At 40.5% G+C, this 27,749-nt stretch overlaps 1 protein-coding gene across 3 annotated transcripts in view; it reads right to left on the minus strand.

Annotated features, from left to right (window-relative positions):
• Window positions 1-27,749, minus strand: part of Cfap61 (cilia and flagella associated protein 61) — a 242,416-nt gene that overhangs the window by 109,901 nt on the left and 104,766 nt on the right. For all 3 annotated transcript variants that reach the window (XM_090351924.1, XM_090351925.1, XM_090351926.1), the window contains one exon: window positions 24,665-24,799. In XM_090351924.1, coding sequence (XP_090208050.1) covers window positions 24,665-24,799 — 135 coding nt within the window. The remainder of the gene's footprint in view (window positions 1-24,664; window positions 24,800-27,749) is intronic.

Raw genomic sequence — 27,749 nt, forward strand, 5'->3', positions numbered from 1 at the left:
TGGAAAAATCTCCCATGCTCCTGGATTGGAAGAATTAACACCGTCAAAATGGCAAACTTGCCAAGGGCTATCTACAATTCAATTGAATACCCATCAATATCCCAATGTCATTCTTTAAGGAAACAGAAGAAGCAATCCAAAATTTTCTATGGAACAATAAAAGACCCTGTATAGCAAAAACAATTCTTAGCAGAAAGAACAGCGCAGGAGGAATTTCAATACCAAACTTTAGGCTCTACTACAGAGCTATAGTAACCAAAATAGCTTGGTACTGGCACAAGAACAGGCCTGAGGACCAATGGAATAAAACTGAAGACCCAGAAATCAACCCACAGACCTATGATCACTTAATTTTTGATAAGGGAGCCAAAAAAATAGAATGGAAGGAGGACAGCCTCCTCAACAAGTAGTGCTGGCAGAACTGGTTAAACGCCTTCAGAAAACTAAAGTTGGATCCGTCTATGTCACACTGCACCAGAATTCCAAATGGATCAAAGACCTTGAGGTAAAACCAGATACCCTGAAAACTTTACAAGAAGGAATAGGAGATACACTAGGTCTCCTTGGCATAGGTCAAAACTTTCTTAATAAAGACCCCGAAACACAACAAATTAAAGAAAATTTCGACAAATGGGACTGCATTAAACTGCAGAGCTTCTGTATGGCAAAGGGCATAGCTGGCAAGTTAAATAGAAAGTCCACAGAGTGGGAGAAGATCTTCACTAGCATACAACAGACAAGGGCCTCATATCTAAAATATATCAACAGCTAAAAAAATTGAATCACTCCAAAACAAATCTTCAAAGAAACAACCATCCCATTAAAAGATAGGCCAAAGAGGCCAGGAGTTTAGCCTAGTGGTAGAGTGCCCAGCTTGCACAAAGACCCGGGTTCGATTCCTCGGTACCACATACATAGAAAAAAAAGCCAGAAATGGTGCTGTGGCTCAAGTGGTAGACCTCTAGCCTTGAGAAAGCCCAAGGACAGTGCCCAGGCCCTGAGTTCAAGGCTCAGGATTGGCAAAAAAAAAATGGGCCAAAGACTTAAAGAGAGACTTCCCTGAAGAAGAAATAAGAATGGCTTTTTGGGAGGGGGTGAGGGAAGGGAAATGGGGACAAAAGCATGAGAAGGGGTATCAATGTGTGAGACGTAATGCACCCTCTATCTGGCAAATATAACTGTAACCACTCTAGACATTACAATAAAAAATAGGTCAAATGTAATTTATGGTATGTATATGAGGTACAGACATATCCTTTTTTTCTGAATTCTGTGCTTATGTGTCTGATTAGGGTTTTTGTCTGCATTTAAAATAAATGATGACAACAAAAACATTATTGAAAGTCCATTTCTAGGACAGATCCAAAATCAGAAGTAACTAAAGCTCAGATAGGACAGTCGGCTTAAAAGCAGCTAAAACCATATAAATGATTCCACATAATCAATGCAGAGTTCACACTAATGTGGAACATTATAATACCTGTGATTTTTAAGAAAATGGTTTTCTTTGGAAGGTTATCCTCAACTCTTGAGATCATTAGACTGGGAGTCAGTGGTCTGGTGCTGAGATTTGGACTTGTTTTCTTAATTCTAGTACTGGTTGAGATTCTGAGCTTTTTTTCTTAAATATCAGTTTCCTTAGGTATAAAATGGAAATAAATTACACTAACCTCTGCCTTCCACAGCAGGCAAACAAGGGAACTATTCATTACAAACATGTCTACAAATACTTTGAGCTTTTCAGGCAAAGATGTTACATAAGGTAAAATTGCACATCCTCTCTTCCATCTACAATATGAAAGGCAAATCTCTGAAAAACACCTTTTAAAAGGGCAAAACAATGAGCTCAATTTTCAGCTCACACCCATGTATGTTTTTTTTTCTTACAGAAAGCTTCCAAAGACTTCAAAGGGAGCTCTGTGTGTGCAATGGAAACAGAGGCTGGCAAGATTCAAGCCCATTAGGAATGAAATTTCTGAAATCCTTAATAAGTCTACTTTTGCTTTATATACGTAATTTTTTCCTGTTATGCTTCCCCATTCTCTCTTTCCTCTGTGAGAAGCCCTCGGTGTTCCCAATTTGAGCACAACCCATGATGACAGATTGTCAGTGCTACGAATGTCAGTACAGGGTTCCAGGATCACCAGTGGAACTCTTTGGAGAAGAATACTGCAATATTTACCAAATAAACTAAAGGTAGTGTGGTACAGATGTTTGTAACCAGTTAGAAATATTTTCTAAAAACTAAGTGAAGTGTAAAACAGCATCTGCTACTGAAATTATTTAGAAGCTTCAAAGGTAGGTAAGACTCTAACTCCTTTGTGAGCACGGGAAGTCTGCTGCGACCATGTGCTAGTTTTGAGTCTTACGTTACGAAGGATTATCCTAACTTTTCTCTTGTTTGAGGGAAATAAGAGCTCCTAACAATCCTGTAGCCCCAGCCCTTCAGAAAAATGCAATCTGTTCCATCAAACATTCAGACTGCACCTTGAGGTGGCATCTTCCTTAAAACTAAAAACAGCAGCTAGGCACAGGTGGCTCATACATGTAACCCTAGCTACTCGGGAGGTTGAGATGTGAGGCTCATGGTTCAAAGCCAGCCAAGGCAGAAAAGTCTGTAAGACTTTTTCCTGCATTCATTATGATTAGAAACTATGTTGTAAAACAGCAGGAAACCCTCAATATTAACACTTTACAGACAAGCAACCTGGAACTATGTAGCAACCTGGAACCTAGGCTGAGGAAATAACATCAATAGATCAGCAATCTAGGCTTCCTCCTATATAACTTATCATTCTACTGTATGACTTTCATCTATAAACAAGACAGCTTCTGGTGATACAGACATTATATCTTTACACCAGGCAGCAGAAAGGAAGAAAAGAAGAAAGGAGGAAAGGAGGGAAGGAAGGAAGGGAAGGGAAGGGAAGGGAAGGGAAGGGAAGGGAAGGGAAGGGAAGGGAAGGGAAGGAAGGAAGGAAGGAAGGAAGGAAGGAAGGAAGGAAGGGAGAGGGAGGGAGGGAGGGAGGAAGGGAGAGAGAGAGAGAGAGAGAGAGAGAGAGAGAGAGAGAGAGAGAGAGAGAGAGAGAGAGAGAGAGAGAGAGAATGAATGAATGAATAAGGGTCTCCTTTAAATCATTCTCAGATTTCTCAGAGTCCTAGCTAAGTGGCCAATTCTAGTCTCATGGTCATACAGGTTATGAAGGGAGGCTTGGAAATGAATTCTCATCACTGGACACATTACTGCCTTGAATAAAATTGAGCCCCAAGTAATAAGGATGATAAAAAAGAGTAGATATTTGGGGACCAACTGGTGCTTTCTTTCTGTGATAGTTTCTTAAACCTTACAACAATGACAACAAAAACCCTCTAGTGCCAGGTACTCAGAAGGCTGAGATCTGAGGATCATAGTTCAAATCCAGCCCAGGCATGAAAGTCTGTGAGCTTCTTATCTCCAATTAACCTCCAGAAAGCCAGAAGTGGTGCTGTGGCTCCAATGGCAGAGCACTAGCCTTGAGATGAAGAGGTCAGAGATATTGCCCAAGCCCTATGACTGACAAGAAAGAAAAAAAAAAGCAAGAAGTATACCTGTGGCTCAAGTAGTAGTAGACTAATCTTAAACAAAATCTCAGGGATAATACCCAGGACCAATACAAAACAAAACTAAACTAAAAACTCCATTTGGTCCAATTCCTTCATTTCTACTTATCTTTTCTGATATTAAAAATTAAAATTACTAGTAAAAACTGTTGGTCATTCTACTTGTATCTTCTTAAACACAGAAAAGCTGTTTTATAAGTTGAATTGAGTTAACTTAGTGGATTTCACCAATTTCAGTTTGCATGCTGTTTGGTTTTTTTTTCCCCCAGCTTAGCATTTCTGAGACCAACCTTACAGCCAGTGGCCCCTTGGCAATCACAGCTGAGCTGACAGGATGGGTGACACAGTGTTCTTGACTTGATCATGGGTGACTTAGCCATGGCTGGTTATTGTTACCACTTCAAGAGAGCACAGGTGCCCTGTGTGTAAAATATGTGTGGAGTATAGCTGTTCTTAACAATGTCTTTTCAAAAGAGTACAGTATGATTTGGCATTGAAATAAGCACTTATTTTTGTTCCCATAAAGGCCCAGAAACTGAGCAGCAGGAAGCAAATTTGATATTAGTGGAGAAAATACTAGTCATTGGAAGAATGATAGCAATTCCATGTTTTCTCACAGTGCAACCATTGAGTGCTTTTCAGAAGCAAATAAAAGATGATAGATAACCTCAAGTAGATGAAGCCATGTTGCATTTTGTTACTGAGACACATGCAAAATATTTTCCCATCATCCACAAATAATGCATTCAAAGAGAACATAAATTGCCTCCCTACTCTGAATAGAAGAGAGGAATTTCAAAGTAATGACTTACATGACTAATTCATATTCTGTTCAAGACTTCCATTTGGACATTGTATCATAGTTTAATTGGATACATTTTTTTCCTTAATGGCACATAAAATAAAGGTATACTTATGGTGAAATGACTATTTCAATTAAACAGCAGCCCTAAAGTAGTAGCTGATATAGTCACTGAAACTACATTTGGCTTGGTCCATAGTTGGCTTTTCAGAGACTCAAATGCATCAATCCCCAATATACAGCATATCATCATGTATCTAAAGCTCTGTGCCCCTCCTCTCCCACTTGGTTAATGTTGAGTGCTTAGAATTACCATCTGAGCCTCTGAGATACCCTGATGGGATCCTGCCTAGGGAATGTCAGCTCGTGGGCAATCCTGGCATCATTTTCAATTTAGTGTTAGTTACAAACAGGAGAAATCATTTCTCTGGGCTGAGCACACAGAGAAAGTCAATAATGAGGCAAATCCAGAGCAAGGAAATGACTTACAGAACCAATAATTACTTCTAACAGCACAACAACACAAGTTACTGCTACATTACACACCCGTATTCCTAGCTACTCAGGAGGCCAAGACCTGAGGATTGTGATCTGAAGCCAGCCCAAGCAGGAAAGTCTATGAGACTCTTATCATCAATGAACTACTCAGAAAAAGCTGGAAGTGGTGCTGTGGTTCAAGTGGTAGAATGTTAGCCTTGAACAGAAGCAGCTCAGGGACAGTGTCCATGCCCTGAGTTCAAATTCTAGGATTGGCAAAACACACACACACACACACACACACAAATGAAAAAACCCCCACAAAACTAAGAGCAAAAAGGACTGGAGTGTGGCTCAGGTGACAGAGTTCCTGTCTATCAACATTGCAATCAATCAATCACAGTAGTTTAACATCTGGCCACTTAATTATTTTCAATTTAATATCCTTATTGGGGAGGACATTTATAATAAAGTGAGGGTATGGTCTTACAGGTCTGTGATACCTCAAACCTAATAGAAGGTACACTTTCTATTAAATAGTTCACTTCCAAAATGATGCCATCTTCCTGTTGGTATGGAAGAACAAACCCTTGTCCTCCCATATAAAGTGCATTAAAAGGAAATCAAAAGGAAAACCCTTCCCATCTTTTGTTTCCTTCCACATTTTCTCACATAGAATCCTTCTCATCCCAAAGGTATGTAGTTTCTCCCATATCTACCTCCTCCTAGACACCGACCAGGTGTCTCAGACTCCAGAGCAGTGCTGACACTGTATACCTGGTCACAGTCCCATAAGCCAGTTCCCCACCTAAGCCATTTCAAATGCTAACCATCAGTGGAGGTTGTCAACTGTTCTTCTGATCAACTGGCTATAAATTACAAGTTTCCCTGCAATTGAGATTTTTTTTCTTCGAATGGCTCACAGAATTCTGAAAATGTTTGCTTGCTTTATTACCAGTTTGTTATACAAGGAGGAAGTCAAGTCCGTCAGGCATACAGGTATATGGCCATCAGGCATATGGAAGAGGGCTTGGAGCTTTGAGTACTCATGAGATGATCTACCTTGAAGCACCTCCATGAAATTCTCCCATTGCTTCCAACCCCTCCTGCTTCTCTTAAGTGGACCTGAAATGGGTCTTTTCTGTTATTTTTCTTATAGGAATGTAGGCAACGCCTTGTAGGATTTGATTACCATCTCTCTTCTGATTTTTCTTGAAGTCAGAACTCAGTTACCATAAACTACCTAGGTTTCAGTTTGGTAATATGGTATTTTAGCAAGAGTGGCTCCATTTTAGGCCTGTTATGTTTAATTTAATGCTAGCAATAGGGTAGTATAGCTTGGTGGAAAGGCCAAGAGTGTATGTGGAGTGATTCTGGGGGTTCTGAAATAACCTGTCAGTACTTTGTGTGCTCTCTTAATGACCAGAAGCCTAAAGTAGGTGAATCAAGACTCAGGTAGGCATCCAGTAAAAAAAAGGAACCTAAAATTACCAGTGAAAATCAGGCCTGGAGGTATAGTTCTGTTGCATTACATTTGCCTAGCCAAGGATAAGATCTTGAGTTCAGACCCTAGTATCATCAGAAACAAACAAAATCCATCAACATGGAGCTTAAGTCAACAGATTCATTCATCTACCATGTGCTAGGCACCGGCTAGAGTGCTGAGGTAGAATAGGGATGGGTTCTGTTTTAAAGGAATTCTCACTTGATGAGAACAAGTAAACAACAACAAAAAAGTAGTACATATTTTTTAATGCAGTACCTATGATAAATGCAGTGTATCTTGAAGCTACTTGCTGTGTAACAAATGAGCCTAAATATAGTAGTGACACAGGAGTAAGCACATTTAGGTCATCGTTCTTATGTCATGCTAAGCCAGGCAGTTCTGGATTCACTGGGAAGCTGTGGAGTCACAGAAACTGATCTTAAAGGGCTGGGAAAATCAGAGTGGCTTCTTGGAACATGTGATAGCTGAGCTGGATTTAGAAGGGCTAGAACTTTCTAAGCAAGACCAAGAAAAAAAAGCCAAGACAAAGGTCTGGAAGAGCAACACCTGTTTGGGTGATAGGCCAGTCTCTACAGATGGTTTGCAGACAATGTCCCAGCAGCGGGTTTGAATACAGGAGGAGAGAAATGTTGGTTCAAAGGAAATGGAGGAAGCAGCCAGAGAAGAAGACCCAAGGGATGAAGTCAAGATTAGAAGGGGAGGAGGGAGGGAAGGTTGATGACTAGCTGAGTCCATAGAGACAGATCCCACTAGCCAATATATTACTAGGAAAGTCTTTAAACACAGAGTAAGATGAGAACTACTCCCCCAGGTAGTAAACTATTCTGGCTCAGGTCAGATAAGTGGTTCTCTGTACTATTGGTTTAACCTTCTTGTTCATTTTAGGAAAATACAGTAATGGATGAAAACTCATTTTTCTAAGAACTTCTGTCCAAGAGAGTACAGTTTCACAGGCACAACTTGGCTCCGAGGTATTTTCAACACACTTTACATGTCCAGTAAGCAAGCTGACATGTGTGACTTAATCCTTAATTTCTAGTGTGTGTCTCTGTGCACATGGCTCGCTTTTCAATTCGCTTCAGTCATTCTGTTGACATACAATTGTATCTCTGGTTCACTCTAAAGAAATCAGACATATCTCTTTCATCTCAATACAAACAATGGTTTGTATTCTCTTTCACATGACTTTAAAATTCTGTGCACCAAAAGACTCACTCTGGGTATTGTAAAAGCAGTGCACAATGAATGTTTTGAAAGAATAAGCCTTTCTGAAAATTCCTACAGAGTGTGCTAAGGCTACAAACAAAGTTCAAAGGAATTTGGTAAGAATCAATGGAATTGCCTCTTGGTTCAAATGAGGGAGTTGGGAGGGAGGAAAACAACAAATCCACCTTCTTTTTAAAATGAAATGAAAAGAGCTTGGCAGACAGCTACGCAGAATCCTCAACAGAAAGGAGGCTGAAATACAATAAATGGGAGTGGCCCCTGCTGACCAGAAGTTAGACACATATTTTAATAGAATGTGTGAGATTGATTTTAGCAATTCTGATATTTCATATCCAATCAGAGAAAAGAAAAGTCCTGGTCCTGCTGTGAATTCTTATGAAAGCAGGAGCCCACTGCATGAAAGAAATTGGTTCAGAAAATCTCCACTCTTTTCTTTGAATCAACTCCTGATGATTTTTGACAGCACTTAAAAAGCACCACTTCTATACTTTTCATGGAAACTTTCCCAAAATAGAACTTAACATGTCTGAAGTTACACAAACAAACACATAACACAAGCAAACAGCCATAACAGTACTGCTGCAATTGATTAGCACCAAAGGATTCCTGAGGTCTAGATGTCCCGACCTGAGCAGGATTGCTAAGCTCTGTGGTTGCAGTAATAGTAACTGTGACTTTCAGAGACTCTGAGAATCCAGATGCAAAACCAAGAGTCCTCAGGAAAATTTCTTTTTTTTAACCAAAAAAAATCCCCCACAAAACAAAAACAAAAATAAAATCCTCCCCTAAAACCTCTCTGGCGTGGGATGGAAGTAGGTAAGCATATTGCATGGTAATTAACACCTGTTCACCACTGACATCACGATCTGGTGTAAAGATAGGTCACGTACTTTTAATTTCTCACACACATGTCAGTGGTAAACAGTCCCAGCATTCGTGTTAATGATACCATCTGCCACTTCCCATAACTGTGTAGCATTTGGCTTTCAAACAAGATGTAATGTCACCAACACATGAAACCCACTGACATTTACAGTAAGGAAATTTATTATCAGTCATCAGTTGGGTATAAATGTGTTTGCATGACTGCTGGGGCTATAAAATCGTCACCTTTGCCAGGCAAGCAAAGGTGCAATAAATAATGGATTTTAAGCCATGCATGTACTACCAAATCATTAAACATTTATTGTACCACACAATAGCATCTTAAGCAACAGTTACCACTTGAAAAATTAATGCCACTTTTGAGGGTTAAAGGAAAACCATTTAGTCTAAGCTTTAATGATTTTTGGTATGGTTCAGTATAGAACACCAGGGTTTTTTTTTCATTTTTTCTTTAGTTGAATATGACTATGTATATGCAATTAGCTCTTTTGTAATAAGTTTCTCTTGAGGAACAATCATTATGTTCTTTTATTAATGAAACACTGAACATTGTAACTGAAATGTTTTTTGAGGGAAAAAAAATGATAGTTAAAAGCTTTTCAAATCCAAAAATGACCAAAGAAAGGATCTTTAAGAATCAAATGGAGCTCTTTCCTTTACAATCCTTAATGGATTAGCCAGTTATGGTTATAATTAAACAATTTTAATTTTGGATTATGAAAACAAATGTAAAGTCAAAACCAACAAAACCCCTTGAGGAACCTAGCCACATTGTCCCCTCTCTTATTCCTTTAAAAGACTGTTCCATAGCATGCCACTAATTCTCTTCTATATGTTTGTTCATGGGTATCCGCTGCTTTAAGAAAGAAAGATCTCAGGAAATAATTAAAAATACAGATAGATGGAAGATGGTTTCAGGCTTTTGGGAGGATTAAGCAAAGAATAATGCTGTTTGGCTCAAAGGAACAAAGAGAAACCTTGCTGGGAACTGGTTACTTGCTTGCTGGACATGGGACAATGAAGGTGGAGGAGTCAGTGGTTACCCTTTGGGATGATAATCAGATGCAAAGCTTAGATGAGACCATGTCCTTAAAGGACTGTCTTAAGATTCCAAGAGGAAGATGGATCTTTTAAGACAACACAATTTTAATATATACAACTTCCACCTAGCAAAAGGAAAAAGTAAACCCTATTATGAGTATATAGTATTTTCTGGGGGTGGGATATAGATAGGTGATAGATAGGCAGTACACACAGATGATGTGCCGGGGCATACACAGAATTCCTGCCTTTAGCTAGGTGCCAGTGGAGCTCAAGCTACTCAGGCAAGAAAGTCTATTAGAAAGGGAGGAAGGGAGGAAGGGAGGGATGGAGAGAGGGAAAAGAAAAAAAAGACTGTCTCAATCTCTAATAGTGACTCTCCTCTAAGCAGGTCCAGGGAGTTTCCTCCCTCTTCTTGGTATGCCCTGGCAATCTGCATTTGCAGGGATGGCTTCCTTGGTTGCTGGTGAGAGCTTCAATGGGGAGAACGAAGTTTAGGGACTGACAGCAGAGCCTGGGAGCCCCGGGGATAGAGATCATTATGATCCCTCTCCACCATGCAGACACACACCTGCACACTTATTGGACAATGGGGGACCACCGTCCCTGCACTGCTGTCCTTCAGCACTGGGGGAGGCTGAACAGAGTGACCAAGAGGGAACGAGTAGCCTGAGTTCCATCTATGTGCACACTAGTCTCCATCACATAAAGGATATACTTCAAGGAGTATGTGAAAATGGACCCAATTCACTGGGACTTCCTCCTACTTTAAAATAACACACATTGCTTGAGCCTTGATGTTAACACAAAAGCATTAAGCAAGGGAATTTTTTTAAGCAGTTGTTTGAACAAATATTCTCTGAAAGGGCTACACACTCATCCTACCCTCCCATCTGTCATTCATTAAAGTTATCTCAGAGTTCTTGCTGTATATATTTCATCTGGGAGAATCTGCTCTTCCAGAGTGAGAGAATCAATACGTGGCACCAAGAAGGACTTGCTCATTTCTTTCAAGGTTGTGTGGGCTCCTGGTATATTTTTTAAATCCTTCTACATATGTGGTGGGGGAGAGATGGTTAAGGGGAAGGGAAGAGGAGGGGAAGAAGGAGGGGAGAAGAGAGTGAGGAGGGAAGAGGAGGGAGAGAAGGAGGGGGAGGAGAGTGAGAGAAAGAGAGAAAACAGGAACACACATACTGACAAAAACAGCTCTCCTGAAGCATATGAAAGGAAAAAAAAAACAGTTAACAATGAAGGGAGAGCAACAAAAAGCCATTCAACAGATGCTTGTCATTTTTACTCTTCAGTGTGGATCAGTTTTTCTTGTTAATTATATCACCTATTCTTCCCTTATATTGATAATTACATAATTACACGAAACAGATGGGTAACAGAATGCACCCAGATGGCAAGAACGTAAACAGGCTTACGAATTGCTTATTCTTGAACATATTAAAAAAGAATTATTCAATAATACATAGATTTCTATACTCTATACATCTGTCATGTAGAGGCTTCAAAATGGAAGTTACTTTGTCATTTTTTTCTTCAATAGAAACAATATTCTCCCTAGGAATTCCTGGGAAGCCAACTATGTGGAGGCAAAATATTTAATCTTTCTCAAACATCTGGGTAACTGAAATTCTAAACAATCTGAGTCCATGGGTTCTATTCTGCTTTTTAAAATGGAAACTGTAGCTTTAAGGAGTTAAAAATCATACATAGCTTTGAGCAAACTTGGGAAGTCTGCTTTAACATCATACTGGAAACATTTTCACTGCATCTGATGGGTCCTTACATGAAATTCTTTGGAAATAATCATGAAATAAAACTCAAAAGCATTAACATAACATTTATGGATGTGTGGAAGTGTGAGGGACAGGCTCTCAGACACCGAGGCGCGGGGCAGGGTGGAGGGGAATCTGCAGAAAGAAGTAGATTTGCTTTTGTCTCTTAGCATGCCCAGACCCGCCCAGACCCACAGAATTAGATCTTACCTTAAACGATCCTTAGTAGAGGATTTATTTTTTGCTGCTATTTTGAGATAGGATCTCACTGTGTAGGGAGCCAATGCTGCTCCCTAATTCATGATCAGCCTCCTCAAAGCAGGGATGGCAGGAGTAAGCCACCAAGCTCAGGACAGCAGAGCCTGCCTCCAGTTCCTTTTCTCTTTGGGCATTCTTCTTGATGTACCTGCTACCTCTGACATGGTGTCTCTTAGTCCATCTGTTTACTGTGTACTTCCACTACTAGAATATTGGCATGATTTCCTATAGCTAGTGAACACCATAGTGGGGGGGGCACAGAACAACCCCTCTTGAGAAGGCCATGATGAGCAAGGCCAGGGACTACCGAGTGAGCTAAAGGGAAGACAGCCTGCAGTGATAGGGTGTGTTGACTCTTCATCCACCATGAGCTTCTGTATAGGTCCTGCCTATAAGGCTATCTCAAGGTGCAAACAAGAGTCAAGTGTCAAAGCCCACAGAATGGAAATGCTTGTAGGTCACCCCAGCACTGGGAATCTCTAAAGAGGGTGCTCACATACCATTCAGAGTCCAGTTCACAGAGCAGGGACTGTCCTGGGATACAGGGGCTGAGAAAGACTAGCTGTTCTGACATGTCCTGGCTCCATTTTCAGAAGAGCCAGAAATATGGCTAATTAAGAGGAAGAAAAAAGAAATCATTGAACAACTGCTAAGTAAGTGGAAAGCACGTGGAGAGGAAGAGAAGGGCTCTCTTGGCCTCCTCTGCTGGCTGCAGGTTTCCTGTGCACAGTGAGCTTTCAGCAGCAGTGTAGAGATTCCAACCTTGGGAAGGGAACTGAGTTTTCACCATTGCATGATGATAAAAGTGGACACTTTATGAAATTAAGATCACGTGTTGTGATTTGAAGTAACCCACACAACCTGAATTACCTAAAATTGACCAGAAAAGTCACTGGACTTGCCTTACTTCCCATCCGAGTGCAGGACCAACCCAGCCAGCATCGCATGTATTTATTTACAGGGTAATAGGAGACAGGAACGAAGTGCCTTCATGGTGCTCATTGTCACAAGCGCTTCTGGCTGAGTATTCCCAAACCTCCCTCCAGCCTCAGTTTCCCTCAGTGGAGGCAGAGAAAATGCCAAACAAACAAGACATTGCACTGAAGTCTGTCCAGTGCATTCCTTCCTAAGTGATGAGGGTTGCTGGTCAATGCAAAACTGCAAGGCCACATCTCAATACTAAGTCATATGTAATGAACCCCATAGCATCATTAAGGGAGGGGAGAATTTCAAAGCACCAGGGCTCTACATTCAATTGAGTGTATGTGAGATTTTTCACTAAAGATGATCTAGAAGTAAAACAACCAAGATATTAACAAAGGTAATCGACAGACAACAGAATCCAAGGTTCTACTAATTTTTACAATATTTTCTTTTTCCTACCATAAAAACAAACTGGTTTTGTCAGAATAAATGTATTTTAAATCTGGGGGGGGTAAGGAGGCAACCTCTTTAGTCAGCACCTGCAGCTCTCATTGTCCCCTCTGCTATTTTACTGCCTGAGCTACTTTAAAATGCACAAAGCAAAGACCTTTCCTCCCTGAAGGCAGACTGTGAAGAAGCCACTTGGCCTCCACTGCCACTTCCTGTCCAAGAGCACAGCTCAGCCTGGAAGCCTTGCTCCACTGTGGGCCTTTCAGGGCTCTGTGGCAGGCAGCTGGAGGCTCGTCTGGACCTTGGTAGCCTTCATTACCCTGGTCTTTGGGGAGCTTCTTACTAGGTAGTGGTAAGAATCTAATCAACATCCTGGAATGCCTGATAATTTTCTGTTTCTATTAGGTGGTTTGGCAACTCTTTTAAAGCATAATATCAGTTCTGAAGGTGCACTACAACATAGGGCATGCCAGTGGCTGGAAAAGAAAAACTGAAGGTCCTGTTTCGTTCTTGTGTTTGGAAGGACATTTTTTTCCTTTTCTCTCTCTTCTTCACTTCCCCACCCCCCGCCCGCCTTTCACCTTGGGTGGGTCATTGAGCCTGAACTCAGGGCCTAGACACTTTCCCTGGGCTTTTATTTTTTTTTTTCTAAAATCAAGGCTAGTGCTTTATCACTTTGAGCCACAGCTCTACTTCCAATTTTCTGGTAGTAAATTGGAGATAACAGTCTCACGGTCTTTCTTGCCTGGACTGGTTTCGAACCATAGTCCTCAGATCTCAACCTCTTAAGTAACTAGGATTACAGGCATAAGCCACCAGCACCCAGCTTGAAGACTATTTCTTTGCTCTCATCCCTTAATATCAGACAGAACTACAAGCAGCTGATAAGTCAGGATCAACAGGCAAATAAGAGCGGAGACATTTCATTTTAACAACATCTGAGCATTCAAAAGTGCTAAAGCTTTCATTGAGATGTCTAGACTCTCTACTGCTGAAATCAGAAGAAGAGTTAGGGAACATGTATCAATGGCCTTGAGTATTTCTCCATTTACTGGCTGGAATGGGATGCACAATCTAATTCAACAATGAGAAAATGTGAAATTGGAAACTGAGGGACTGGGAATTTGGCCTAGTGGTAAAGTGCTTGCCAAGCACGTATGAAGAACCAGGTTCGATTCCTCAATATCACATGCTCAGAAAAAGCTGGAAGTGATACTGTGGTTCAAGTGGCAGAGCTCAAGCCTTGAGAACGCCCAAGGACAATACTCAGGCCCTGAGTTCAAGCTCTATAACTGGTAAAAAAAAAAAAAAAAAAAAAGAAAGAAATTGAAAACTGAAATTAGACCATTTGTGCATACCCCAAGATAAATGAAAAAGCATATCCACACAAAAATATGTGACTTTTCATAGCAATATTGTTCATAATAGCCAAACACTGAGAACAACTCAAATGTCCATTAACTGGTAACTGATAAATAAAATGCAATATTATCCATACAACAGAATGTTCAGCAATAAAAAGAAATAAAAAATAGATAAATGCTGCAATACGAATGAACTTGGAGAACATGGTAAACCAAAGAAGATGGTCACCCCAAGTTTCTTAAAACAATGCTACAGAAAAACAGCAACACTGTATATCATAATACTTAATACCTGGTTTTAGATGATATTACAGAGCCAAAGTAACAAAAACATCATGAAACTGGCATTAAAATGGAAACATTAGACCAAAGGAATAGAAATAAGCAATAGCTACTGCTATCTGTATATTATATACTTTCTATATATGCATAGTGTGTGTGTGTGTGTGTGTGTGTGTGTGTGTGTGTGTGTGTGTGTGTGTGTGTGTGTGTGTGTGTGTGTATAGGTCCTGGGCTTGAACTGCCCCTAAGCTTTTATGTTCAAGGTTTTATGTTTAATGCTCCATCACTTTGAGACACATTGGCATTTCCTGTTTTTTGGTGGTTAATGGGAGATAAGAGTCTCATGAACTTTCCTGCCTGGGCTGGCTTTGAACCTCTGTCCTCTGATCTGTGCTTCCTAAGTAGCTAGGAACATAGGCATGAGCCACTGACATCTAGTTTTGCCATTTCATAAATGGCTTTGGGAAGACTGGATGTCCAGCCTTATCTCTCACTTCTAAAAAAATAGTTCAAAGATTGGCATGGTGGCTCATGCCTATAATCCTAGCTACTAGGAGATGTAGATTTGAGGATCATGGTTCAAAGCCAGCCCAGGCACTAAAGTTCAGGAGACTCATCTCCAATTAACCACTATAAAACCAGAAGTGGCACTGTGGCTCTAGGGGTAGGGTGGTAGCCTTGAGCTGAGGAGCTCAGGGACAACACCCACGCTCAGAGTTCAAGTCCCATGACCCCCCCCCCAAAAAAAGGTTCAAAATAGGCGATCTTTAAGTGCCAGCGACTACCCAAGAAGATGGCAGAGTGTGGTCCCAAATCCATGCTATTTGTGTGTCTGGGTACATTTGCCAGTCACCCACTACAAAAAGCAATTTTCAGGAAACTTGTACCTGACCAAAATGTTTCAGATAATTAGAGGATAGACAGTGCAGCCACATCTAGGGGCATGAAGTGGGAAACCACCCTGACTTCCAAAGGCAGAGCTGCATGAGGAAGCACGGCATCCCCATGAGTCACTCTGCCCGACAGGTTACCAAAGAAGACTTTGCTACATTCGATTATACTGCTCATCCATACTGTGTCCATTCATCCATACTGCTCACGGATGAAAGCAATATGAGAGATCTGAATAGAAAAAGTAATCAAGTTAAATACTACAAAGCTAACATAGAACCACTTGGGAGCTGTGTCCACAAAAACAACTCATTACTGAAGATCCACCTCGAGCTGGTGGACCAGCCGTGCCTCCAGCATTGCACGGCTTTCCTAGAGATAGCTCACTAGGCTGGCACTGCCCACAGCCAAGCGAGCGACTCGCCCACTAGTCCTGTGTCTATAGTGTAATGGCGTTCCTTAGTCCCAGCCCCTGTTGTTTCTTCCTCTGACTTACTCTTTCTTATCTTCAAAATAATGGTGGGTGACAATTAGTTTTATTTACCCAAGAATAAAAGGCTTTAGTGTGGGGAAGTTAGTTGACTCATTGATTACAGCACAGTGGAACAAGTAAATATGGAAGAACAAAATACAACCCAGTGCAGGACCTGAGCTCAGGAAGGTCAGCACAGTGTGGTCTACCTGGAGTGCTGCATGCCTAGCACTGCTCAGTGCTGCTCCTCACCTTGTACCTGGCTAACCTGGACTCTTTCACAGTCACAACAGCTCTCCTGATTGCAGCCCCTCTGCCTACCCGAGAAATGTTTTAGCTCAGTCTACTCATAGTGCACACTTGTATGTTTTAAAACAGAAGCAAGGCATGGTGGTGCCTGTAAATCCAGCACTAGGGAGGCTGAGACAGGAGGATCATAAATTCAGGTCCAGCCTGGGCTACAACTTGCCTTGAAATACAAAATAACACAAAACGAGGAAAATCGGTAAAATAAATCTTTAGCAGTTTTACTACTTGTTGCTTTGTATCTAGTTTAGGGCATCAGCTTATTTGCTTTGATTTGAGCCACTTTGCCTTTTAAGAATTGAACTCTATACTGGAAGCACACTTGTATGCAGGTTACCTTTCATCAGTAGAGAGTATGTTTTCCATACACACGCGACTCAAGTGTCCAACAAAAGTTAACCAGATGTGAAAAGTTTTAAAAACGGCAGATTCCTGTTATGTTTGTGTGCTGTAATAGCATGTTAGTAGTCATTCTTTCATCAGTATTTAGTAACTTTCAGGCAAACAGGTAACTCTGGTGTGCTATCAATTAGCTCACCTTAAATCACATTTCAGAAAAGACTGTTTTCAAACTAAGCTATGGAGTCATATAAGATAAAAAAAAAAAATAGGGCCGGGAGTTTGGCCTAGTGGTTAAAGTGCTTGCCTAGCATGCATGAAGACCCGGGTTCGATTCCTCGGTACCACATACATAGAAAAAAAAGCCTGAAGTGTTGCTGAGGCTCAAGTAGTAGAGCTCTAACCTTGAGAAAGTCCAAGGACAGTGCTCAGGCCCTGAGCTCAAGCCCATGACTGGCAAAAAAAAAAAAGATAAAAAAAATAGTTCAAAATAGATAAAAGAAAAAAATAAGTATAGGGCCAGAAACTTTCGAGATTTATATGGGAGAACAGCTTGAAAATATAGGTGTAGGTAGCACCTTGTATGAACAGGACACCAAATGCTCAGGAAAGAGCATCAAGAGCTGAGAAATGGGACTGCATCAAATTAAAAAGCTTCTGATCAGGTAAATGAACAATCTAAAGAGATAACCTACAGTATTGGAGAATATGCAAATTCATAGAGCTAGAAAGCAAATGAATGATTGCCTAAGACTTGGGGGAAAGAGCAGCAGAGGAGGTGGAAAATATTCTAAAACTATATAGTGGTGATATTTTCATAACACTAAAAGTGATTACATTGTACACTTGACATGAGTGACTTGTATGGATATATATGATTTATATCACAATAAAGCTATAGAGAGGAAAGAATTTATCCTAAAGTATTTGCTCTAGAAAACGAGACTGTAGATGTGACATTGATTTGTGATAACACTGAGATAGTAAGTTGCTTCTCATTGTAATTTAAAGCTAGCACTTTGCCATCTCATCATTGCCCAATTTCTAGACAACATCTAGTGTTTATCAGTCTATCTTCTCTTGTCCTCCATGTCTTGTTGGCCCCTCCCCACAATAAATCTTTATCCCTCATGCACAATGCCCGGATACTTTCTTTTTTTCATAATTCTTTTAAAACTTTATTGTTAAGTATTTATACAAAGATATTTCATTTCCATAAGCCCATTTGAATCACATGGTTGCCTGGATACTTTCTGACAACACTGCCAGACCACATACAGCATGTTGTCTCCATACAGACTCATAAGTGTTTTCCCTTTTCTCTTAGTGGCTGCCACATAATTTTCAAAGATTTCTAACCAAGACAATTATAGATAACATGGATCTGCTGTTGTACAAAAACTGACCCAGGCTCACCAATCTGGACCTAGTTGTCCATTCCTTCCCAGTCTCATCCATCCAGGTCAGGCTACATAGCATGGAACCTAACAGTGCATGTTCTGTCAAAAGGAAAACTCAAACTGCCCTGGGGGAAAGTCATTTGTGGGTTACCTTCTAATAAAGTAGTTGGTAAAGGATGTAGGAGATTCAAAGAAATCAAACTATCTTCCTTTTCCGTGTATTAGTTTCCTATGGTACTTCAATTCTTTGGTAAGAAAAATCTGTATTTAATGGTTTGTTGGGGACCGACTGTGGGGTCAATGACCTTGGACCTGACCTTGGACCTACACAACTGTATACACAAGGAAGTAACTCTGATCAGGATGACTTTAAGCAAAGTCAATCAGTTCTTATCATGGTGACTTTAAGCAAAGTCAATCAGTTCTTATCATGATGACTTTAAGCAATGTCAATCAGTTCTTATCATGATGACTTTAAGCAATGTTAATCCTTTCTCATTTATCCTATATGTGATTTGTTTACTATTTTGTATGAATGTAGCCTCTGGCAACTTCAAGTTTTAAGAAGAGTATTTAAGGTCGGAACTTAAAATAAACAAGAGAGTCTTAGGCAGCAGTCTGGAGCTCACAGTCTTCTTGGACTGCTGACTTGGGCTGTAGTCCTCCCAAACTCCATCTGTTTGTCTCTCTTCTATTTTTTCCTAGTCCTTGCCCCTATTTCAGGAATCCCAATCCGCGAACCCTGGTTTGCTGCCGGCTGGCCCCGGCAATGGTTAAAGGAAAATATTTAGATATTACCTTTGGGACAAGTCATTTAGTCTTTAGGTATGAGGAAGATGGCAATAGCAGTAACTATTTACAAGTGTTGATATATCAATTATATGAGATCATTCATGGGAATCCTTTAGCCGGAGCTCAACCCACAGCAATAACAGTAACAGTATTATCAAGTTTATAATACTTTATATATAATGATCTTTCTAAGAGAGAAGAACTATGATAATAATGAGAATAAACCACTGATTTGTTAGACATTCTGATCTATCATCTATCTATCTACCAATTATATGAAGATAGGTATATTCAAACAACTGAAAAAAATGGGCATATAATTATTATTTGAAGGGAGAAAGGGAGCCAGTGAAGGAATTTATGCAAATTATTCTAAGAATCTCATAGGAAAGGATTCACTATGAATAGAAAAAATGCATTTCACACAGCAGGGCAAACATGTAGGAATGGCTGAGAAGTGGCTTCAAAATACCAAATTTCACTCATGGTGGTGACTTTAAACTGGGTTAATTTCAAGAAAATATTACTAAGGTCATGTTAAAAAGAATTGGGCATGTGGGGACAGGATGTAGAGACTGAGAGTGAGGGAAGTGGTGACATTATTAAAAAAGAAAAACGTACTCTTTATCTAAATTATGTAAACACACACACACACACACACACACACACACACACACACACACACACAGCCCAAATACAACACAGGGAAATCTAACCACTGACATGAAAGTTACCAAGTTTAGGAAAGGGCTGGGAAACAGGCTGGGGAAAATCTAGCAGGTGCAAGGGAATAATGCAATTTCCTAAGGGCAGCAGATGTCCAAGTGAAACAGTACCCAATGACACAGTCCATCAGATGGTAATTACAGCTGGACAGGGAGAAAAAAGGGACAATTCAAATGGTTACTGAATGCCAGTGGCTGACATCTTCCTCAGAGATTAGATACCAGGAAAGGGCAGGCCAGCATTTAGCTTGAGAGGTTAGTCATTTTTTTCTTCTACGTAGAAGGAAAAAGGCAAAATGTGGAAAAACCAAATGGAGACCCTTGAAAAAAGGATTCGTTAGTAGAGATTTATTAGACCTATCTAATAAACAGTCAGGAAAAAAAACCCAACAAGATCAGACTGGTCACTCTGAAAGTATGATTTCTCAGGGGAGGGGAGAATGGACAGATGATGAATTCATACTTCAGTCCTAGGAATACTATGCCAAGATGAAGAACTAAGTGATGGGTAGATCTTGGGAAACTTTTGTTGATTATCAAACAGGGTAGAGGTTGTTTACATTAAAGGTAGATTTTGGGGGCCGGGAGTTTGGCCTAGTGGTAGAATGCTTGCCTAGCATGCATGAAAAGCCAGGTCTGATTCCTTGGTATCACATACATAGAAAAAAAAGGTGGAAGTAGTGCAGTGTCTCAAGTGGTAGAGCTCTATCCTTAAGAAAGTCCAAGGACAGTGCTCAGGCTCTGAGTTCAAGCCCTGGAACTGGCAAAAAAAAAAAAAGACCAAACAAACAAACAAACAAAAAAAAACAACTCTTGAGTTTGGGGTTAGGAATGTAGCTTAGTAGTAGAGTGCTAGCCTAGCATGCATGAGACTCTGGGTTCCACTCCTTGGTACCATATAAAAACAAAAATTAAAATAAAGGCAGATTCTTCTGGATTTAATGTGACAAATAACAGTTATTCAAATACCCACTCCTAAAAAGAAAGTGGCACCTTAGACAAAAAAATACGAAAACCTTCCCTCCCCAGGAATTTGACAGAAACCATGTAATCCCAGGCTCTTGTTCCTTGGACCGGTGAAAGCTGTCATCCTCTGTTAATATTAAAGTAGACTGGCAGATTTCAAGGGCGGGACAGAACAGGCAACTCTGAATTGCAGCAAGCACAGAAGAAAACACACATACACTCAACCATCTCCAAAGCAAGCAATTTGTTCCACGTATTATTTTTTCTTTTTCTTTTTTTTTTTTTTGCCAGTCCCAGGGCTTGAACTTAAGGTCTGAGCACTGTCTTTGAGTGCTCAGGTAAGCACTCTACCACTTGAGCCACAGCACCACTTCGACGTTTTCTGTGTATGTGGTACCAAGGTATCAAACTCAGAGCTTCCTGCATGCTAGACAAGCACTGTAGAACTATGCCACTGAGCTCTCCACATTCTTTGTTCAGTATGGCTACTCAATTAATTCAGCCAAAGTTAGAGAGTTCTTTTGATCACACCAATGCAGGGAATGATAATAATTTATATAATTAAAATTTTCCATGACAATAACTCAGAATGTAAACACAGCCTAAACTGTGTGTTGCAAGAGAATGTTTCAGGCCCACCATGTGGATTAAGAAAAGGCCCTTCCCACTTATCCATGAATTCATACAAGCTGTGGAGGGATTATTATAGGTCTTTGGGGCTAACTTCTATAATGTGTAATAAAGCTCACTCATGTTTTCTGGCATCATTCTTATGACTTGCTAGAGGGTGGGTTGGTTGACAATTATTAGAAACTATAAGGAAGGTGTTGGGAAGGGATACTTATTATCCACACTAGGTAGAAGTAAGGAGTGCCTCAGGTCGCCTTTGGACAGAGGGCATATTGCCCTGCCATGCAGGGATGAATTTCAATCACTGCTACCTAGTGCCAGATTCAAATTGGCAACCTACTGAGATGAAACGCTTTCTATCCCATTACTCATGCCTGGAGTGATCTGCTCTCTTGAAGATTGGCTTCCTAGATGAAAGAGAGGGAATAGAGGTCACTCTGAGATGCTTTAAGTAGAATAAATGGTATGAAAGGTCAGTGGCCAGAGAGAAACAATGCAGCTTTGACAGAGGGGTTGATGGTCACTCCATAGGAAGGGAGGGCTATAAAACTTACAGGTAAAAAGGAATTCAGCCAGAAATAGTTACTGGTCAGCCTCAGTTCAACTGGCGCAATACTACTGCTCTGTGGAGAGAACAGTCTACTTAGGGGAACACAGAAATTCTTCCCAAAGCATTCTATTTGTCTCAACTTGTCTCAGATAATTAAAGCAGGAAAGTCATCTAAAATGTTAGCGAGAAAATAATTGTAAATAATTTACCATTTTGACTTGTGAATGACAGATTAATAAACTTTTGTTAGTACTATTAATATTTCCAAAACTTTTATTTTTTGGCAGTGCTGGGGATTGAATCCAGAGCCTAATGAATGTTAAACAGTCTGCTACTAAGCTTCAGCACTAACCTAAATACTGTGCATTACATCTTATTACCTCTTCTGTGTATGTATGTGTGTATGAGAGAGAGACAGAGAGGGGGAGAGAGAGAGAGAGAGAGGGGGGGGGGGGAGCCTGGGGTTTGAACTGTACTGCTGAACCACATCTCCAGCCTTGTCTTGTGCTGTTATTTTTCTTTGTTTGTTGGCCATGGGGCTTGAACTCAGAGCCCAGGTGCTGTCCCTGAGCTTTTTCTGTTTAAGGCTGGTGTTCTGTCACTTTGAGCCACAGCTCCAGTTCCAGTTTTCTGGTGGTTAATTGGAGAGAAAGCCAGCTTGGGCTGGCTTTGAACCATGATTCTCAGTTCTCAGTTTCCTGAATGACTAGGATTACAACCATGAGATTCTGGCACCCAATGTGATGTTTATTTTTAAGACACTATGGTTTTCTGCCCAGGTGTGCAACTGGACCTTGATCTGCCTATTTTAGGTTTCCTGACATAGCTAGAACGATTGCTTTTTGTTTGCCACCAACTCCTGATTCTTCCACAGACTTGGGAATCTCTCAGACTTTTCTGCCCAGTGTTGGCCTGGAACTTTGATTCTCCTGTTCTTAAGTACCCAAGTAGCTAGGATTTCAAATGTACAGCACCAGCACCCAGCTTTTTGTTGTTGTTTAAACTCAGACTTAGACTTAGAGGATCAAATTCAAGCTCTCCTGAATGCTAAGAATGAATTTTTATCACCAAGGAACATCAACAGCCCCTTACTAGATGTTAAAATTTATTAACATCTTATCTCAATATTGAATATGTAAGTAACAGTGAAAGTTATTCTTTAAAAGGCAGAGTTTAGAAGCCGGGAGCTTGGCCTAGTGGTAGAGTGCTTGCCTAGCATGCATGAAACCCTGGGTTTGATTCTCCCTGTACCACATACACAGAAAAAGCCAGAAGTGGTGCTGTGGCTCAAGTTGTAGAACCTTGAGAAAACCAAAGGATAGTGCCCAGGTGCTGAGTTCAAGCCCCAGGGCGGGGAAAAGTAGAGTTTAGCATTTAACAGTACAATAAATACCACAGCAATAGGCAAACATCAACTCTCCAACTATCCAGTGATGAGGCTCATCTTTCCTGGTCCCTAGATTTAAACAATTCATTTCTCTTATACTTTAACCTACACCAGAGACCTGGGAAGCAAGGGAGATAACACCATACTCAGATGACCAGAGAAAAAGGTTATTAAATGTAAGCAATGATCTCAAAGCATATGACCCTGAAAAGTAAGGTTAGGTTCCCTTTTAATGAAACAAAATGTTTTCTCTGGTTTTCTTCCCAGCTGGAGCTCAAGTTTATCTCAGAGTGGTCTTTATGCCACCTCTACAGCTCTAGCATCCCACCATGCTACCACAGGACTAACTGAAGAAGTGGGAGCCAGGGATAAACCCTAATGCATAGGGGTTCTTATCTCAGCAATGGTTGTAAAAGGGAGCATCCCTCATCTTTACCTGATCTGATTCAGAAGCTGCAAAGCAGTAGATAGGGTGAACCCATGTTGTTTTCCCCCTCAGTCCCTTGCTTTGGGGTCAGTTTGATGCCAGAGAAATTGTATTTTAGTGATGGAAAGAGGGTATGTTTGTCTTCTCTCAACCCTTTGTTCCCTCCCATGGCACTACTTCTGTACCAATCTCATGAGCCTTGGCTCTATCCGGAGAAAGGCCCGTCGTCACAGGCAGACCGAGATAACTCTGCTTTATGTACTTCTCCTTATCTTTGTTTCCACTTCTCCATTTTTCCATACTAAAAAGGTAGGAGGCAAAGGAATTGCTGTTTGTTTTCAGTCTCTACTAAAATAGTGTGACTATTTGTCAGAAAGTAAATATGAAATCGTCATGCCATTTTACCAATGTAAATGTGTGATTTGAAGCAGTCTCGGTTACAGAGTGGGGCTGACTCTCAGGTGACTCTGGGGCACAGCCACAGGTGAATTTGGGGCTGGGGCAGTGAGAGGAGGCCCTGCTGCAAGGTGAGGACATGAGGAGGTGTCTGAGACCATCCTCAGCTCTGATGAGCAACAATTCCACTTAACGTTTTGAGTGTTTACACATTTCATTCTCTTACACAAATGGCAAATCTTAGCCCTCTGAGGAATTTTTAAAAATTCATTTAAACACAAGTACCCAAGAACCACTATAACTTGATATGGTTATATTTTTCAGTCAAGACACTGAAAATGGCTATGTGTATGCCTCTCTCTATATATATATCCACCTGAGTTCTATTCCAGTCCCTCTTCCAGTTCTGGTCTGATTGACCTAACGGGGAAAACACCATCTATTTCCTTGAAAGCAAAACGCCCATTGATAGAGAATGTCTGCCTATGAGGAAGGGCAAAGACAAAAAGGGTACGTCTGGATCATTTGCTGGGGGACCCAGCCGCATGCAGGGTGTGTCTGCATTGCCCTGGGTGGGATCCTGTGGCTACTGTTTTGGGCTTATGGAAATAACCACTTGAGGGAAAGGGCTGCAGGGGCGGGGCACAGCCTGTAAGGGTATGAGTGCCAGGTTCCCTGTAATTAAGAAGCAGCCTGCTCCTGCAAAGACAGTGCTGCCACCCCATCTGCCAAGCCTGCGGGAGCTGGCACCGAGCCTCCCAGCCTGCCGCCCTGCTACCCACCAGATCCTTGGAGACCGACTTTGATGGAGCGTTTATGCCAAGCTTTTCCAGAGGATAGACAATCTGTCGTCGTGGTCGCACGGGAACCAAGTAATGAAGGGCAGATGTCAGGGAGTGGGCGTAGGGGTTCTGGAACTGAAAGACAGCAATCTATATTTTAGGGAAGAGAATGTCAAAGAGGCGCAGCACAGATGTCTGCGTGCAGCTTTACAAATACAAAACTCTTAACTCAGCCAAGTCGGAGAGGGGGAAAAAAATCAGCAGATAAACAAACATACTCTTCGAGCAGAGGAATGAATTGTAGATAATGCCTGACACTAATGAAGATAATTACGAGAGTAATTACATTACTATCTCTGTGGGAATGACAGATAAACAAGTGGTTTGGTTTATGGGATTTTTTCAGTACAAGTATTTTCCCCAAGAGGATATGCTTCTCCATAGTGGTCATGAATCAGCTTGATTTGACCCCATTAAGCTCTGATCTCTGTGTCCTGTTAACCTTTGTGTGTTTGGTACAAGATGCTTTAAGAAGACACATAGATAAAAATGCCATATGAGGGCAAATTAGCAGCAATGGGAAAAATCCTCCTGCTTGTTAAAGTCATTCAGGGTGACTTCAACTGGACTATTGTTAACAAAACAAAACAAAAAAAAAGCATTCCAAAAACAAAGGATAGAACTGTGAGGGGGAGGTAAGTATCATTTTGACTTCAACTACTACTTATAGTAGATTTATGCTTATTGAAATGACCTATGGTAAATCGGGTTCTATGGCAAACTTTAAATATTTTATCTACTTTTCTAAAACTTGTCAAAAAAGGTCAAATACGGTCACTCTTATTTTTCCCATGTTTATGAAATCTTGGTGAAACTAACCCAGGGAATAGATATTATTTTGGTAAAATCCAAACTGTTTCTTTTAATTTTATTATCAGGGTGATGTATAAGTTGTAAAGCTCATTTCCAACATATTGTTACACTGGTTCATCTTTGTACTTTATCTCATCATCTTATTTTTCTCCTTCCCTTCCCTGATTCGAATAAACAAATGAATGTATATACAATACACCAGATATCAAAGTCAGTAAAATCCAAACTGTTAATCACTTATCAAATCTAAATTGGAAAGGTAAGAAAGTAAAGCTGAAATGTTGCTGTATCTTAATGAACAAGATGGTTTACATATGATTTCTCTGTTCTAGAAATAGACCTAGGCTTTTCTAAAAGGTTTCTAGATGCCCTCCCTGTTGAACATCATACTTCAGCTTTACACATTGAAGAACAGAACCCAGGAATCCTTAGCCAAGGCTCGATTTTTCTACCTACAAAGTGCTCTCAGTGCATACATATCTGCAGCGGGTGTGGAGCAAACCGCCCTCACTGTATGCTCCAAGAAGCTTAGCCTCATCATATTCAACTAGGGATTTATGGCAGAATTTGGGAAATCTTACCCAGATTATTTGGAACTGCTTCTTATGCTTTTTTGAAATGTATATGTGCCAATCGATTGGAAGCAGAGACTGAGGAAATCTGTTTCCAAGTATGTTTCCATAGCCTACAATGATGCATAATATGCTCCTAAGTCTTACTGCCTGGCCAGTTAAGACAATACCCAAGCTATTCTTATTATGGATATAAACGGACTTCTCTGACTCAGTACACCCAGACAGCCCCTTGAATAAAATCCCAGAATATCACATCCTGAGGGTTACACAATTGCCACTGGGTCAAGTGTAAAGCAAAATTGTTGACTTCATTAAGTTCAAATCTGGGGCGATCCCACTGCTATCTAGCTACATTTTGATAGAAATGTAGAGCAGAGACTATATCTCACTACAAATCTTCCTGTGCTTTTTATTCTTTCATCCCCATTTCCACTGCACTTCTCTGACAGGTTTTTGTTCAATCATATAAACTGGCATATAATTGTTATGTGTATGTATTAACACTTGTGACTTTTTTTTTTGCTAGTCCTGGTTTGGGCACTGTCCCTGAGCTTCTTTTGCTCAAGGCTGGCGCTCTACCCCTTGAGTCACAGTGCCACTTCTGGCTTTTTCTGTTTACGTGACACTGAGGAATTGAACCCAGAGCTTCATGCATGCTCTGAAAGCACTCTACCACTAAGCTACATTCCTAGTCCAGTAAGAACATATTAAAGACTATTTCATTCCCTTGTAATCATTAAAAGGAAATATGGCTATGTCAGGTACAGTAGGTAATATATGGGAAAGTTTGAGGTCATGAATGGGACAACTACACAGTTTAGTAGTTGAAGCTCATTGTCCTTCAAGTCCACATTAAGTGGAGGACTGATGATGTCAGAGACTAAGAAATCCATGTGGAAAAAGCAATGCATTGGAAATTGACTTGAATAGGTAATAGGTAACTGCCTGTGGAACAACCAGAGCACAGCATGTAAATGTATATATGGATTCAAGGCATTGAGGTTATAGCTCTGAACAAGAATAGATGTTCGCCTTTTTACCATGGCATCCCTATCTTCCTGGTAAAACACATTCCCTTGGCTTGTAAAAAGCACTGCAACAGGGCAGGAGGATATGTATTTGTTTTTGTGTCTATATCTGCATAATATACACACATTCAATGTATGTTATTATAATGGTATTAGTCTACAAAAGTATAAGTGTTATATAGAATTATATAGTCATTTATTATATAGAGTTTCACCACATTATACATCTCTCTATCCATTTATGGAGGTATTTATAAAATTCATTTAGAATTATTTAATTTTTTATTGTTATTTTAAAGGTGAGGTACAGAGGGGTTATAGTTAGATAAGTCAGGAAAAGATTATATTTCTTTGTGGAAAATGTTACCCCTTCCCTCACTCCAATTGGAATTATTATTGTTGTTGGTGGTGGTGGTCATGAGGATTGAACTCAGGTCTAGGTGCTGTCCCTGAGTTCTTTTTTTCTCAACCACTTTGGGCCACAGCTCTACTTCCTGTTTTCTGGTGATCAAGTGGAGATAAGAATCTTAGAGACTTTCCTGCCCAGGCTGGCTTTGAACTACGATCCTCAGATCTCCAGAGTAGCTAGGATTACAGGTATGAGCCACC

The sequence above is a fragment of the Megascapheus bottae genome, chromosome 18 (assembly GCF_031878675.1).
Source record: "Megascapheus bottae isolate mThoBot1 chromosome 18, mThoBot2.hap1, whole genome shotgun sequence".
Classification (NCBI taxonomy): domain Eukaryota; kingdom Metazoa; phylum Chordata; class Mammalia; order Rodentia; family Geomyidae; genus Megascapheus; species Megascapheus bottae.